Raw genomic sequence first — 14401 nt, 5'->3', positions numbered from 1 at the left:
GGCACAATTCTAGATTGAATCATTCATATGTATTAATAAATATACAAACATTTTTATTGTGTCTGCCAATGAGTATTGCTATTAACAGCAGTAATTTATTAAGAACAATTAGGAATTGTTTAAAATAAATTTCAGCTATGATTGTTATCTTACCGATTTTTTTGGAATGGTCGACCAACATTCATAGCAGCAGCATTTGTTTTATAAGATCCTGGTGAATTAAAGCCATTCACAAAACTACCATTGGGAAAGGGAGCCTAGAAGAAAATTTTAATGTTTAAACAATATCAATGGTAAAGACAAAAAATGGGATTAGGATCACAGAAATCTATTGAGCTTAGCCTCCTTTTAAGCCAAATATTTTATTTATTTACTTTTGCAATATTCACATCATATACCACTTGACTTATGAATAATTGGTAGTTCATTACTTAATAAGGAATATTATTCTCTGACAAAGTTTCATAACACTAAAACTATTTAAAACCCTGTAAGGACTTATAAGCTACAAAGTAATAAATAGCAACACAAATTAACTACTCCAGCCTATTTCTTCAATTTTCAGGATGGATTAAAAATCCTGTAATTTTTGTTTTATTATCCTATAAGTATCTCACTTACCAGCGGCGTTTCAAAGTAAGGTGCAGGACTTGGAGACCAAGACTGAGGCACAATACTATAGACTGAGTATTGTTGATGAGGATTATATACAGGCTGCATAAAGACTGGTGAGGCATACTGTGCTTGAGTTTGAATTGGTTGACTATACATACTAGAATCCATTAATCGATAACCATTCTTAGCAAAAAAAGTATTGATGGCTTTTATCCTTGCCTAGAAGCAAAAGGAGCACATTATAATAAAACTCAAGTGTATATTTTAACAAATATATTAAATTTACATTTAACACATATTATTTGACTACACTATTTCTGTTTACTGTAGAGTCAGTAGAACAAAAGAAAACTGACAGCTTTATTAACAAGAAATCTGTACACAGGAAAAAAATAGAATAAACAAGGTTAAATAGAAAAGTCTGAAAGGTGAAACTAATTACAACACAAAGAGTGCTAATATCTCTAATAATACATAAATTGTAAAAATAGGCATGAAAAAGCTCAAAAACTCTACTAGGGTTAGAAATGAGCAGAATTAACAAAAATGAAAGGCAAACATATGAAACAGATGCTAAACCTAGCTCATAAGATGAAATTAAATAACACATATGGCTAGGTACAGTGGTGTACACCTGTAATCCGAGCAACTAACAGAGGTTAACGCAGGAGGATTCCAAGTTTAAGGTCAGTCTAGTCAACTGTCTAGAACATTTCAAGACTTTATAAAGGCTGAGGATATATCTCAGTGGTGGAGCACTTGACTATCATGCTAGAGAAACCATGTTCAATCCTACCATGACAATATACAAATAATTAACATCTAGGAAAAAAATGCTCAAAATCACTAATGATCAGAGAAATGAAAATTAAAATCACAATATAACCCCATATACCTGTTAAAATGGCTGTTCTCAATAAGACCAGTATTGAAGTGGATGTAGAGAAAGAACTCTTGAACACTATTGGTGGAAACCTAAATTAGTAGAGCCATTATGGAAAACAGTTTGAAAAAGGCCCTTACAAGTTAAAAATACGCCTGGGGGTGTAGCTTTGTGATAAAGAACTTGCCTAGCATGTGTGAGACCCTGGGTTTGATCCCCAGCATAAAAACCAAACAAAAACTCAAAATAAAACCAACAAAGGAAACCCCCATACATTAAAAAAAAATAAAATTATTTTTATAAAATCATAAATTAAATTTAATGGTCTCACCACAAAAAATAAGTACACAAGGCAGATGTTATTAGACTGATTTATTCATTTCATAATGCATATGCTTATTATGATATAAAATTGTACCTGAAAAATGGATACAATGTCAATTATACCTTTAAAAAACTGGAAGAAAAAATGCACATAGCTATTTAAGAACAGTAATCATAAACAGAATGGGAAATGAAGATAAATTCTCCTTGGGCTAGGGCTCAGTGGTAGAGTACTCGCCTAGCATGTGCAAGGCACTGGGTTCAATCCTCAGCAAATTACTTATAAAAATAAATAAATAAAATAAAGGTATCATGTCCAACTACAACTAAAAAAAAAAAAAAAATCAAATAAATAAGTCAATAAAAATAAAGGCATTGTGCCCATCTATAACCAAAAAACTTTAAATATTAAAAAAAAGAAGAAAAGAAAAAAAAAGAGAAAATAATCCTCCTCTAAAACACAACACAAATACAGGAACAATTCAACAGTCCATCAATCATGGTGTATGCACATGATATTCATCAACTATGAAACTTAGGTACTTCTCTACATACTATTTTGGAGTGATTTCCAAAAATATACTATTAAGGGAGAAAAAGAAAAGGTAAGGAGGAGAAAAGTTTATGTAGTAAGGCTATTGTAAGATGGGCATATGACACTTGGATATACAAATATTAGTATTTAACATACTGTGTTTATGTGCTCAGATTTTTTTTAAATAAAATCTATTTTTTTTAAGAGAGAGAGAGAGGGAGGGAGAGAAAGAGTTTTTTAATATTTATTTTTTAGATTTCGGCGGACACAACATCTGTTTGTATGTGGAGCTGAGGATCGAACCCGAGACGCACGCATGCCAGGCGAGCGCGCTACCGCTTGAGCCACATCCCCAGCCCCTGTGCTCAGATTTTTAAAAAATATTTATTTATGTGTTTTTTTAGTTTTAGGTAGACACATTATTTTGTTTTTATGTGGTGCTGAGGATCGAACCCAGGGTCTCATGGCATGCTTGGTGAGCGCTCTACCACTGAGCCACAACCTCAGCCAGCCCACATGTGCTTAGATTTAAAACAAAAATTAATCTGTGTAAGTTACAAGAAAAAGGAAACTAAAGGTACATCTAATTTGTTATGTAACAAAGAATTGCTAAGTGAATTTAGCCCATAATAAAATAAACAGCTGATTGTATGTATGTGCCTTAGAAATCATAGGCACAAAATATGGCAAGATAATTAACACTCTTCAATTGTTTTCAGCATTATATTGCTATTGATACTGTTATTCTGATGTTTTTGTGTGCAATTATGGAATAGATTTAATCAGTGATTATATTAGTGTCACAGACATCCAAGATTTCACACTAAAGAAATGAGACACTGATGAGACTGAAGAAATATAAACTACATTGCCTGAAATTAAATGGAAAGCTTCAGCACAAACTCAATGTACTTTTTCTCAAAAAGGGCTAGAGAGCACATGTACCTTAGATTTACCCAATACAAAAGTTGAAACCAGCAAGCCACTAAGCTTTTTGTGCCTAGCCAGTGGTACACAAAATATCATTTCCTCATAAAGGAATCCAGGGAACTGGAAAACATGCTGATTCCAGGTCTTTGCAGTGGTATTACAGAAAAACCTGGAACACCTTGTCATATTACTAAGCAGGGACACTACTGAAAAGTACCAGAGCTGAAACAAAAGAACTTGGGAGGTAACTCAGAGAGGCCAAACTCAATGTGAAAAATAATTACACATTTTTAAATACTCAGAATAAAAAAAAGAAAGGTCACTTTTTTTTCCTTTCTTTTGGAGTACAGGATATAGAACCCAGGTCCTTTGTGTATGCTAGGCAAGTGTTCTACCACTGAACTACATTTCCATCCCCAACATATCATTAAAAACAAAAACTGGTAATAAAGGCTAGCAACAACCATTTAGCATGCATTTCACACATGAGCCGTACCTCAGGACAATGGAGATGAGGGTAAGCCTCTAATAAACAGAAAAGAAGGCAATACGTAAAAGGCACAATCTAAGTCAATGACACCAGCAGCTAGTTTTAGTTCCCTCTCTGTGATATTCTGATAGCAAACTCAAATCTGATCAAGATTCTTGATCAAGGTACCAATTTGCATGAAATACAGGAGGATAACAATCACATTAAACTACACTCAAGAAATCATTTAGCAAGGCATTCAAAATGGGTGGAGAATGTCTGATGAAGGGGTTGCTGAGGAAGAGGAATGTTCCAGCAGTCTATTAAAATTTATAAATGCAGATTATAAATAGAAAGAGGGCTGGGGATATAGTTCAGGTAGAGTGTTTGCCTCATGCACAAGGCCCTGGGTTCAATCCTCAGCATGGGGAGGCCAGGGGAGGGGGAGGGGGAGAGAGGGAGAAGAAGAAAGAGGGGGTAAGGGAGGGAGAAGGGGAGAGGAAGAGAAGGGGGGAGAGGGGTAGAGAGATGGGGTAGGAGAGGGAGTGTAACTAGCAAAATATAAGGATATGAACATATACCAGCAGAGCATTTGCCTGGCATGCATGAAGCCCCAGGTTCAGTCCCTACTGCTAGAAAATAAAGGGAAAAAAGTATACCCTAGAGAAATTCTATAAGACATTCTTTATTTTTAAAGAATAGTTTAAAAAATTTTTTTTGTTTTATTTTTATGTGTGTTGAGGGTCAAACCCAATGCCTCACCCGTACTAGGCAAGTGCTCTCCCACTGAGCTACAAGCCCAGCCTCCAACGTTCTTATAAAAGAAAAAGGGGGGAAAAAAAGAAAAGAAAAAAGGATGGTAGAGCATTTGCTTACATGTACAAGGTTCTGGGTTCAATCCCCAGTATGTGAAAAAGACAAGGGAAATCAAGAAAATACAAACACTGAGGATTACCTGATAATAGTCAAAAAATCAGTGATGATGATACTGTGGCTATTTTGGGGGTTATATTTTATTGTTTTATTGATATAGCCTAAGCATCTAAAATATGGCTGTTTTTTTTAAAAAAAAGAATCCCTATCCTTTAGAACTACTAACGTTAAATTTTTTTTAAGGTTCTAATTTGAGCCATTTTATTAGCATACAAGAAGGTGTATTATTCACATTTAAGCTTCAGTTCTTCAGAACTGAAGCACTGGTAGCATTGTGCATGAAGCACTTTGAGATCTCAGAGTAGGAAATTAAGTACAGAGTGGAGGTCTTTTTTCTTTAGTTTTAGGTGGGCACAGTATCTTTATTTTATTTTTATGTGGTGCTGAGGATCGAACCCAGGGCCTCACGCATGCCAGATGAGTGCGCTACCACCTGAGCCACATCCCCAGCCCATTAATTTCTTTATAGATGAAATTAAGTGTGGAATTTATTTCCAAATAATTTTGTTATGTGCACTTTACCACAACAGAAAAAAAAAAATGGGTCATAGGTACATAGTGGTTTATTGTACTATGTTGTCCACATTTATGTTTGAAATTCCTGCATTAAGTTTACTTAAAAAGCCAAGCATGATGATGCATGTGTGTACAGCTACTTGGAAGGCTAAAGCAGAAGGATCACAAATTTGAGCCTAGCCTTAGCAACTTAGTGAGACCCTATCTCAAACATTTTTTAAACAAGGAGGCAGGACTTGGGATTTAGTTTAGTGTTCCTAGGTTCAATCTCCAGTACCTAAATAATTAGGTAAACCAACAAAAATTGCTCTAACACATGGCAAATTTTTAATTCAGACTATGTAGTGATAAACTGCTTTTGGGCGCTCTTAATAAAAAAAGTATATGGCTAACAAAACCTGTGATATTCATTATTGGGCTGCTGAAATAAAGTTTGGCAATTTCTGCAACAGAATTAATAGATGTTAGAGGGTGGACTGGGGTTGTAGCTCAGTGATAATGTGCTTGCCTCTCATGTGGAAGACATTGGGTTCGATTCTCAGCACCACATAAAAATAAGATATTGTGTCCATCTACAACTTAAAAAATATATATATTAAATATATATTATATATTAATTTAATTTTATTAAATTAAATTAAAAATATATATACCCCCAATATATATATAAAAAATAAAAAGATGTGAGAGGGTTAGATTAGGAACAAAAAGCCACACCAAGGTGTTGGAACTTGCCAAAAGAAATGAGAATATCATTAATTTACTGGTTAAGTTGAGGACAGTTGGCAGTTTCACCTTATATTTATTCATTATTGTGAATAGTAGTACAGTATTCATTCTGGTCTGTTGTGTGTGTGTGTGTNTTTTTTTTGGCGTGTGTGTGTGTGTTGCTAGGGATTGAACCAAGGGCATCATTGAAAACAGCAAAGATTTTAATCCAGCTATTATAAATGTATTTATAAATAACATACAAATTGGAGGCTGGGGATATAGCACAGTTGGTAGAGTGCCAAGGCCCTGGATTCAATCCCCAGCAGTGGGGTGAGGTGGGGGGAACCATAAAAAAATTATGTTAATTGGCTGAAGTTAGAATGCAATCTAAACACATGAAAATTTTTTAAAATAGAAATTCTAGAATATAGCCTCTACATGTTCAGACTGAGGGTCTAGCTCAGTTGTAGAGAACAAGCGTAGCATGTACCAAGGCCTTATGATTCAATTTCCAGTAACACAAATGGTTTGACTTATTTAAGCTGAGAGCACCATATAGGATTTCTGGCTCTGGCATTTTTCTTTCCAGGTATTAGGCCATTTGGTTTGGATGGATGGCATAAATGTTAATGTGCAGGCAGGGGATGTGGCTCAGTGGTACAGCGCTTGCTTCATGTTCAAGGATTTGGCCTCAATCTATACCATGGGGAAAAAAAATCAAATCAAATCAAAAAGAGGTGATGGAAACTAAAGTGAATTTCTTGGCAAGAACACTGCTATGTGAAGCTAAAAAAAAAAAAAAAAACATGAAAAAAAATCAAAATGGTAGAGAGGAAAAACAAAACACTACAGTGAAAAAATTTTTATTACTATACCTGAAATTTCAGCAAAAGAAAAAAGAAACGGGAAGTGAAGGAATAATCAAACTACAGGTTATTTGCAGATTTCATCATTTCTCATGTTCATAATCCAAAAGACCCACCAACCATTAGATACAATAAAGGTGCTCACCAAGGTTGCCGTAGACTATAACATTAAACAAAACAAAAAGAAAACCAAACGAAAAAAACCCTAAGATACCAAAAATAACCCCCCCATCTCCACCCACTGGTGGGACAAGGACAAACAAAAACATAATTTAAAAAAATTATTTTTTGGTGTTGATAGACCTTTATTTTATTATTTATATGAAGTGTTAAGAATCGAACAGTGCCTCACATATGCAAGTGCGCTATGACTGAGCCATAACCCCAACCCCAAAAGCATAATTTTTAAGAAGGGCTGGAGCTGTAGCTCAGTGGTAAAGTGTTTGCCTGGATGAATGATGCCCTTGGTTCAATCCTTAGCAACACACACACATACACACACAAACACAGCAGACCAGAATGAATACTGTACTACTATTCACAATAATGAATAAATATAAGGTGAAACTGCCAACTGTCCTCAACTTAACCAGTAAATTAATGATATTCTCATTAATTCAAATAACTTTTGAAAATTGGCACTGGACAAATGTTTCAAAATTCATATGGAAAATTAATGGTTTCAGAATAGCCAACATAACCCTGAAAAATAAGAAAAAGGAAAAAGAACTTATATATGGAAATAAGGATATTGCACAACTATGGCAATTAAAAAATATGAGTATTGGTTCAGGAAAGTAGAGATGCAGAAAACAGGAAAAAGAACCTGAAACATCTCAGAGATTTAGCACTAACCACATTGTAAAAGAATAAATCAGTCAACACTTCCATGTTGAGACAATAGTATTTTCATTTATGTTAAGAAATGAAATTAGATTTCCATTTCATACTACTAAGATTTAGGTCTTGGTAAATACTAAGTCCTAAGACCTAAATCTGAAATACAAAACCTTGAAGCTATTAAAAGACTCAGAACATTTTCATAGTCTCAAAGTAAAGAAGGTGATAATAATAGGAGAGCATCAGAGGCAATGAAAATAATTACAACTACCAAATAGCTTATTCGTAACATGAAAACTAATAACATGACCTACTATACAATAAGGATGATATTAAATATGTCAAATTCTTAGAACACGGGCTGGGGTTATGGCTCAGAGGTAAAGCGCTTGCCTAGCATGCGTGAGGCACTAGGTTTGATCCTCAGCACCACATAAAATAAAAAATAAAGATATTGTGTCCACCTGTAACTAAAAAAAATAAATACTTAAAATAAATTCTTAGAACATGCCTGACATATACTTCTTAATAATATAACATACTAATTATATGAAAGCAGGTAGGTTATTCTCACTTTTTGCACTAGTAAAATGAATAAGGGTAGCACAGGTAGCAATGCAGAGAACAGTAAAGTGTAGCAGTTACGAAGCTACTCCAATTGTTCAAACAATAGCAATAGTGATGGAAAGAAGTTTGAGGGTAGATTTCATAGGACCCAAGAACAGATAAGACATGATCAAGTGTCATCAATGACAATTCCTAGGTTCCCAAATTGTTGAATGTTAATGTGGGAATGCAGTCAATTGAGATGAGGGTGAAAGTACTAAGAATGTTTTTTATTCCTGTTGTTAAAGTTCTATCAACTAAGAATCAAATAATACAAGCCAAAAATATCTTTTAAATTACTATAGGTTTTGTAAAATATTATTTCCATGTTTTTAAAAAATTCTTAAAGGACAACAACAACAACAAAAACTGTTTCACACCATTCCTCTACTGTATTTACAAATGTTTCTTACCATGATTGGCTTGCCCTGAAACGTTTTAACTTCTTCTCTTAAGTATTTAAAAGCCTGTTAATGAAGCAGAAAGGAACTTTCATAAATATTTAGACATTTCATTAAAGCTATTTTTATTCTATCAACATTTTGGGATTAGCAATTGTTTCTAAATAAAACAACAGTCTGAAGGTGACAGAATGAAAAAGCAAAGAAAAAAAATCTAAGCCTTTCTCAGCTACAGTTCCAAGTATGGATTGCCAGGCATGGTGGTGTTTGCCTGTAATCCCAGCAGCTTGGGAGGCTGAGGCAGGAGGATCTTGAGTACAAAGTCAGCCTTGGCAACTTAGTGAGGCCCTAAGCAACTCAGAGAAACCCTATCTCTAAAGTTCAAAAAAAAGCTGGGGATGTGGCTCAACTTGAGGTTCAATTCCCATTACCAAAAAAAAAAAGAAAGAAAGAAAAGAAGATCTAGTATAGATTACCACAGACAAAACACATCAGATTCAAAACAGAAATATCACTAGATAGCAATTTAAAAACTATTCAGATAATCTTCTAAGACAATTAAAAATCTTGTTAACTTTACAATGCAAACACAGCTATATTTTTGTTTCAAAGGAATATTATTTCTCTTAGCTTTAAGAGGGAAATGTTAACAACTAAGAGTAAAACATTAAAGTCAAATTTCAACATTTTAGAAATTACAGGTCTACCTACTATCTACTAGAAATACCAACAATTGAGAACAGAGCTCCCAATCTCCACAGTAACTTTGATAAATGTAATATACTATTTATTTTTTTAATCCAGGGCCTTGTGCATGTGAGGCAATCACTCTACCAACTACTTTTTTTTTTTTTTTTAAATTTGACAGGAAACAAACAGTTCTTAAATGGAAACTAAGGAAGCTTTATGAAGATGACCAAAAAAGATACCAGTTAAGCAAGAGTAAAAAGGTGACCAAGGCACTCGTAAGTTTTTAAAAACACCCGTGTAAAGCCACTGAGGTGGTGCATGCCTGTAATTCTAGTGGCTCAGGAGGCTGGAGAACAGGAATTCAGAGTCGGCCTCAGCAAAAAAGCAAGGGGCTAAGCAACTAAAACCCCATCTTTAAATAAAATACAAAATAGGGCTGGGGATATAGCTCAGTGGTTGAGTGACCCTGAGTTCAATCCCTGGCACACTCATAAATAAATAAATACAAATAAAAGCACCAGTGTACGCACATATTTTTTCTTTCTTTTTAAAAAAAATATTTATTTTTCAATTGTAGCTGGACACAACACCTTTATCTATCTATCTATTTATTTATTTTATCGAACCCAGGGCCTCGCATGTTCTAGGAAGGTGCTCTACTGCTGAGCCACAACCCCAGCTCCTTCTTTTCTTTTTTTTTTTTTAAACATATTTTTAGGGGCTGGGGTTGTGGCTCAGCAGTACAGTGCTCATCTAGCATGTGTGAGGTACTGGGTTCGATCCTCAGTATCACATAAAAATAAATAAATAAATAAAATAAAGGCACTGTGTCCATCTACAACTAAAAAAATATTTTTTAAAAAAGTTTTAGTTGTAGATGGACACAATGACTTTATGTATTTTGATGTGGTGTTGAAGATCAAACCCAGGGCGTCACACATACTAGGCAAACACTCTGTCACTGAGCTACAACCCCAGGCAGTACACATTTTCTTAGTTAACATATACTGTGACTTCTCTTACAACCAGGACTATAACAAGAAAAGTTTTCTCCTTACCTGTTGTGCATCTGTGTCTGACTGAAAAGTGATATACCAGTTGCTATTATGTGCAAACTCACAGCTTATCACTTTGGGGCAGTTTTCACTTTTAAACAAAGCTTTCACTTCCTAAAAAAGAAAAATCACAGTCAACTTTTCTTTTTGATTTTCTGGTAAGGTTGAGCACTTCTTCACATCTTTTGGTCCTCAAATAGAAAACAAAAGATATTTACACTAAAACTCAAGAGTGGTCAGTTAACATATTTAAAGATACTTAATATAAAGAAACAACTGAAAGTAAAAAAGTATGCATACTTTTAAAGTATACATACATACATACATACATAAAGTTAAAGGAAAAGAAAGAATATGCATTAAAATACCATCAAAAGTCACTGACTTAAGCCCCAAACCAACCCATGTTCAAGTTATTTTTACCAACTCCATTTTTACCAATGAAGTCCACTGAACCTACTTATTACAAGTATGAAGAGAAATGTAATAATAACCAAAAATTTCCAAGTAAGAGAATATGATCAGGTTAAACTGCACCCACAAAATATCAAAGCATCATTATAGGCATCAATTTTTTTATATTTATTTTTTAGTTGTAGTTAGACATAATACCTTTATTTATTTTTATGTGGTGCTGACGACCCAGGGCCCTGCATGTGCGAGGTGAGCGCTCTACCACTGAGCCACAAACCCAGCCTCTAGGCAATTTTTTAAGATAAAAGCTGACGGGAATATTGATGACAACAGTGAAGCCTAACCAATATACTTCAAATTTTTAAGACACTGAATTTATTTATTTATTTATTTTTAATATTTATTTTTTAGTTTTCGGCGGACACGACATCTTTCTTTGTATGTGGTGCTGAGGATCGAACTTGGGCCGCACGCATGCCAGGAGAGCGCGCTACCACTTGAGCCACATCCCCAGCCCAAAGACACTGAATTTAAAAAAGAATGTTCTCATTGTGATAAATGACATTGCATCAAATGTTTGAAATTTTAAAAAGTGGAAAACCATCAAGTTCTATAACTTTTGTGAAAGTGGTAAATTATCATCAACTTCAGTTTAGAAAATCACCATGTAATCCCAAAATTATATCACTGAAGATCTGTATGAAACTATTAGGTTGCCACTTACTACTGATCTTTACTTTTAAAATACCATCAATACTGTATATATTTCTTATTCCCTTAAAATGTCTAATGAATTCATTTTAAAAGATTTTAATAAAATGCCTATTTTCCACTTTCATCATTCCACAGTAAATTATGTTCACAGATTTACTTTTGCAAGCATTAAGAGGGGAAGTCTGGACTTAGAGTAAGCAAAAATTTATTTTGCCAGGAACCTTAAAGGGTCACTACCTCGACTACTCATTTTAATAAAAATTTCAGTGATCATTGCCTACATTTATTTTATCTGGCTATTTTAATCATCTATACTTCCTTTACTTTTTTGGTAATATTGTTCACTATCACCTTGTTTTATTGTTTTTCATGTACGTAAACTCTTTATGTATTCAGAATAAAAATTAAAATAAATACAAAATTAACAAAGAGTATTTTATGTACCAGGTCATTACTCTAAGTTTCAAAGATCTTGTGACAGTTTCTTTTCTAATTTCTCTCTGCTTCTTTCTCTGTTTAGGAAATCTTCATTCTAGATACTGAATACTGAATGACTTTGGGTAAAAAGATTAGCTACTAAGGCATCATTATTTACTATGTGGCAAGGGACTAAAAATTCTAAACATAGCTAATAAATTACAATAAACAAGTTAATGATCAATTCTCAACTTTTTAGATTTAGTCTTAAAATGGACACAGTGGTTAAGAAACACAGGCTTCTGAATCAGATGATCAAGTTTAAATGTAGACTCTCTCATGTAACTGCCCATTTATCCTTGGACAAGTTACTCAACCACTTAAAGATCAGGTTTTTTTGGGGGGGGGGGGGCCTGGGGTTGTGGCTCAGCAGTACAGTGCTCATCTAGCATGTGTGAGGTACTGGGTTCGATCCTCAGCACCACATAAAAATAAACAAACAAAAAAAATAACAAAAGTATTGTGTCCAACTACCCCCCCCCCCAAATCAGTTCTTTATCTTAAAACAAGTTATAAAACCCCTGGCTTCTCATTTTCCCCTGCACTGGGGATTGAACCCAAGGGTATTTTACCACTGAGTTACATCCCAGTCCTTTCTATTTATTATTATCTTTTTTGAGTAGTGGGGATGGAACCTTTTTATTTTTTTGAGTCTTGCTATAAATTGTCTAGCATGGCCATGAACTCGTGATCCTCCTGCCTCAGCCTCTGGAGTTGCTGGGATTATACAGCATACATCACTATGTCTAGCTCAAACATTATATTCTTATACCTGTATCATACCACCTTTATGACTACAGCTTTGCTTTATATTTTGCTAACCAACAGAGTTGATCTCACATCATTAGTACTTATTCAAGATTCTTTTTATCCATTCTTCCAGATGAATCCATAAGTTCTCAAAATAGCCCATTTATAATTTATTAATTTATTTTTTGGTACCAGGGATTAAACTAGGGACACTTAGACACTGAGCCATATCCCCAGTCCATTTTGTTGTTTTTAAAGACAAGGGTCTCATCTTACTACATTGCTTAGGACTCACTAAGTTGCTGAGGCTGGCTTTGATCTTGCAGTTGTCCTGCCTCAGTATCCAGAGTTGCTGGGATCACAGATGAGTACCAGTGCACCCAAATCCCCATTTATATTTTAACTGTAATTGAGTCACACCAAAAAATTCAGAATTTGATTCACTGCTTAGCCTACCCTTCCAGAACATAGAATTATATGTTTTTCTCCCTCTGTTTTTCTAATGTCAGAATTATCAAAACAAATTAATATTTATCCTATAGACAGTAACTAACACAGGGCACTGTCTTATGTTTTGCTTATGTACCTCCTCCAATTTAAACAGTTAAAGAACATTTAACTTACAAATGATTAATGAATGATTTACCTCTACTGGTGTTGTTTCAGGAATCTCTCTGAGAATGACAATACAACGTTTATGACTTGGTCTCACCTTCTCACCCTTCTCATCAACTTGTACCATAGGAGAAGCTGAAATTTTAAAAAGTGATCTCATTTGTGACAGGTGGTGATGTTAATAACACCATTAAAAAACCATGCATTTTAATTTCCACAGAATACATTAGCAGAGGCTAGGTTAATATAGCAAACATAAGTTACAATTTAAAAAAAAAAAAAAAAAACAGAGGTTTATATGCAAAAAACATTAAATATTCAGAGTATGTACTTTGGGGGTTGGGGATGTGGGTCTGGCATGTGTAAGGCCCCAAGAAAAAACAAACAAACAGAGTACATACTTCAACTTAGCACTGTGTTGACGCTAAAAAGAAACCTTTGGAGAGCACGAAGCACCTATAATTATGATTTTTTAATTAATTAGTTAAGGGCCTCATCTAAATATATTTACTTTTATATTCTACTATAAAGATCTAAAACCCATTTAGATGTTGGTTTTGAGGAATCCCATTGTCAAAAGTTTTATTACTACCTCTTTCAGAAGATGTCACACATTTCTCTGAACAGGTATACAAAATTAAAAACAAAAACAAAACTGCAACCCAGTTAAGAGTTCAAATGCTTGAGTTTTAAACTAAACAGGAATAGGTCTATTTGCCAATCTTCTATGTAGATAAGACTGAGTCTTTTTCAGAAATGATGTCTAGACAAACCAATTAGAAATTTCATAAATGGTGGTAGCCTACTACGAATGGAAATCCTCTATTTCTATAAGACTCTTACTACATTTTTTATACTAAATTTTTGCATATTTTGAACACATTTCACATAAAAGTAAAGATCTGCCTTTATTCAGTCAAGTAGTTTGTTAACAAAATCTACCTGTTACAGCAAATATTAATATAAGACATAAACACCACTAAAAATTCTTAGAGCCTCAACCAAGAAATATAAATTCTTTACCAAATTTCAGAAGTATTTGTCAAACTGTAGGTCA

The 14401-nt window shown here is 34.1% G+C and overlaps 1 protein-coding gene across 15 annotated transcripts in view; it reads right to left on the bottom strand.

The window, feature by feature from the left end:
• Larp4 (La ribonucleoprotein 4) overlaps positions 1-14401 on the bottom strand; it is a 65927-nt gene that overhangs the window by 17025 nt on the left and 34501 nt on the right. For all 15 annotated transcript variants that reach the window (XM_048802710.1, XM_048802707.1, XM_048802708.1 and 12 more), the window contains 5 exons: positions 13376-13479; positions 10378-10488; positions 8642-8695; positions 622-834; positions 154-257 (listed from right to left, as the gene is read on the bottom strand). In XM_048802710.1, coding sequence (XP_048658667.1) covers positions 154-257; positions 622-834; positions 8642-8695; positions 10378-10488; positions 13376-13479 — 586 coding nt within the window. The remainder of the gene's footprint in view (positions 1-153; positions 258-621; positions 835-8641; positions 8696-10377; positions 10489-13375; positions 13480-14401) is intronic.

The sequence above is a fragment of the Marmota marmota genome, unplaced genomic scaffold (assembly GCF_001458135.2).
Source record: "Marmota marmota marmota unplaced genomic scaffold, marMar, whole genome shotgun sequence".
NCBI classification, from domain to species: domain Eukaryota; kingdom Metazoa; phylum Chordata; class Mammalia; order Rodentia; family Sciuridae; genus Marmota; species Marmota marmota.
This window is presented reverse-complemented; position numbering and strand designations above follow the sequence as displayed.